At 69.9% G+C, this 2,965-nt stretch overlaps 1 protein-coding gene across 1 annotated transcript in view; it reads right to left on the bottom strand.

Annotated features, from left to right (window-relative positions):
* Positions 1 to 1,429, bottom strand: part of LZTS2 (leucine zipper tumor suppressor 2) — a gene marked incomplete at its 3' end in the record, with an annotated part of 4,466 nt that extends 3,037 nt beyond the window's left edge. Inside the window, 3 exon segments of the mRNA XM_021707596.1 lie at positions 1 to 7; positions 10 to 537; positions 1,016 to 1,429. The exon segment at positions 1 to 7 is cut by the window's left edge and continues 155 nt beyond it. Of these exon segments, the coding sequence (XP_021563271.1) occupies positions 1 to 7; positions 10 to 537; positions 1,016 to 1,429 (949 nt within the window).
* Positions 1,430 to 2,965: the final 1,536 nt, after the last annotated feature.

Genomic DNA, 2,965 nt, shown 5'->3' with positions numbered 1-2,965 from the left:
CGGGGGTGGAGGCGAGCGCTCCCCGCAGGAGCTGCTGTCCGGGGAGGCCCGGGCACCACCGCCCAGGAGGCCCCCGGCCACGCGGCCCCCCAGGGAGCCTGTGCTCTTGCTGGATGAGGACCGGCCGCTGTCTGAATGGGAGGGCCCAGCAGGAGCCCCTCGAGCCGGCCCAGGCAGCGGCCCCCGCCCAGGGCCGTGGGAGGGCAGGTGCCCGCCTGGGGAGCCGGTGGCCGCCTCGCCACCCCCGGTGCTGCAGGTAGGCAGGCTGGACAGTGAGTTCCGGCCAGAGTCGGACAGCGTCCCGGACGGGCAGCCGCTGGCCCAGCCGCTCAACGCCAGGGGTTTGTCGGCGGCCGAGGAAGAGGAGGAAGAGGAGGAGGAAGAGGCCGGGCCCCCAAACAGCTGGGTGAGGCTGCCCTGGCTCCCGGACAGCGCCGCGGCCCGAGGGCCCAGGAAGCTCGGCAGGGAGGGCGTCCCCCGTGGTTTGGGCAGCACGGGCTTGAAGGCCGTCGGGCGGATCAGAATCTTCTCCATGTTCTGAAACGAGGCGCCGGGGACCCGGGATGAGCTGCCTGGTCCTCAAGCTCTGGGACCCTCCCTGGCCTCCCACGGGAGTCCCCAGTCCCCCGACATTAACAACTGACGTCCCTGGCGGGGCCTCCTGAGCAAAGCTTTATGCCCGGCAACGCGAGGGGCCTGCCGCCCATCCTCACGACAGCCATGCTAACTCAGGGCCCCTCTCGCCCACACCACAGGGGGAAATGGAGGCCTGGCCCCACGTCAGACACACAGCCACTGCAAGGCCATCGTCCAGCAGCTGGCACTTGCTGAGCCACATCTGACCCACTGCAGAGGCGGAAGTTGAGGTTCCAGCAGGTCACGTGACCTCTCAGAGGTCGCACAGCCAGAGGCAGGGCTGGGATCAGAACCCGGGCTGGCACACTCCTCCAGATGCTTCCAGCTGCCAAGGGGGCCCCCGAGCCCACTCAGGCCCCGGGCAGGCGCCGGTCCTCACCTTCTCCAGCTTTCCGGAGACAGGGACGAGCTTCGGGGGGGGCCCGCGGAGGTGGGCGCTGCGTGCCCGCTGCTCACGGGCATCCTCCGCGTCGCTGCTGGGGCTAGGGGGCGACTCCGTCCGGAAGTCCTCGTTGATGTAGGTGAAGACGCCACCGGGCGCAGCCTTCCTGGGGGGCACGGCTGGGCACAGCGGCTCCTGGGCCTCGTAGCCACCCCGCAGCAGCCCATCCTGCTGGCGGAAGAAGGCGGGCCCCACGGCGCCATGGTGGCGGGGAGGAGCTGGCCCTCCCGGGCAGGGCCGGCTGGAGATGAGGCTGCTCACGCTGCCCATGGCCGGAGCTCGCGGGGCGGTGGCGGTGGTGGCCTCAGGGGCGGACTCCAGCGGCACCGGCAGGGTCTGCACGATGGCCATGGTGGCAGAGGCTCAGGCCTGGCCGGGGGCCTCGGGGGCAACCTGTGGGCAGGGCGGCCCTGTCAGAGTCCCTCGCCACCCCCAAGTCTCCACCTCCAGGCACAGGCCTGAGCCTCAACCCTCTCTGGGGCCAGACCATGGCCCGACCCGGGTCTGAGCGGGGCCGAGGGCGGGATTCACCAAGAGGGGTGATGAGAGCCACGGAGGCCTGGGTGGGAGCAGGCTACCTGCAGCAGAGGGCCAAGCCCAGGCCCACCCCCGGGGAGGGCGGACTCGGCTCAGGGAGGGAGCCCTCTCCACCAGCTCCCAGCGCGGCCCTGGTCCTCTGGGACAGGTGGCCTCATTACAGGGCAGTGTGGCAGATGCAACCTGAGGGACGGATCGACAACGCACCTGGTAATTAGGCAACAAAGAGCCACAGCCGGGAACTGCCCTGCCTCCCCACGCTGGGCCTCAGTTTCTCCCAGACAGAGAGGCGGCAAGGGTGCATCCAGCCAAACAAGAAACCCACAGCTCCCGGGAATCAGTCCACGGGTGTCCTGGGGCCTCCTGCCTCCCAGAGGCGGGCTCAGGCGCAGGCTGGTTTCCACGACAACTCCTACCTCCCCACACCCCAGCAATGGGGCCCCAAGAAGCCCCCGCAGGCCCTGTCCTGCCACTAACCTCTACGAAACCTTCCAGCTTCCAGGATCGCCCCCTCACCACAGGCCGGGGTGCAAGACCTCCCTTCCCCAGAGCCCGGGCCAGAGCGCGCCACCTCCCCAGCCCTGCTCCTTCCTGGAAGGGGACACCAAGCCTCCACCCGGAACTCCCGCCCCATCCCAGGGCCGCCGATGACCAGGACGTGGGCATCTGCTGAAGTCATCATGCAGAGCGGGGGCCAAGACGCGGACAGAGTTGCGAGGAGTCGGCATGTGTGTGTGCTGCTGTGTGACCGTGCGTGGAAGCGTCTGGGACCGGACAGACGCACCAGGGCGTTCACACAGACAACGGGTGCAGGCGTGAATCCCCGTGCGTGTCTTACAAGGGGCTGTAGGTTCCCAGGGGTCATTATCAGACACACAGGCATGTGACAAGTGAGCCCGCGGCTGGGCTCTGAGAGGACGTCGGGACAGATGCCAGGCCCATCGGCACCTGCTGGAGTTCACGCGTGAACTCCCCCGAGGGTGGCACGAGGGGACAGGTGGACACTGCGTGGGTGTGGGCACGTGGGAGTGGGTGGGCGCCTGTGGGTCCTCTCTCTGGAGCCCGGGGGCCGGCTCCCCTCTCTCCTGCCGGGATCCACCAAGTCCATCCCCTCCTCCCGACCCAGGGCGAAACATTCCAGAACCAGGAAGAAGCGGCCAGAGGGAGGCAGGGGCTGATGGGAGCTGGGGGAGGGGCGAGCCGTGCAGGGCGGGGGCGCTCGCAGGCCCCTCTGCAGGGCGGCCGAGACCGCCCCAGCCCGCAGCCCGAGGCCAGGCCGGCGGGGAGGCCCCTCTCGCGGGCCGCTGGGGCGAGGCGAGAGGGGGCAGGGTCTCCTGGGGCAGGGGCTGC

Source organism: Carlito syrichta, unplaced genomic scaffold, assembly GCF_000164805.1.
Source record: "Carlito syrichta isolate Samal-C Ts95f unplaced genomic scaffold, Tarsius_syrichta-2.0.1 Scaffold120583, whole genome shotgun sequence".
NCBI lineage: Eukaryota > Metazoa > Chordata > Mammalia > Primates > Tarsiidae > Carlito > Carlito syrichta.
Note: the sequence above shows the minus strand (reverse complement) of the source record. Positions and strands in the feature narration are given on the sequence as shown.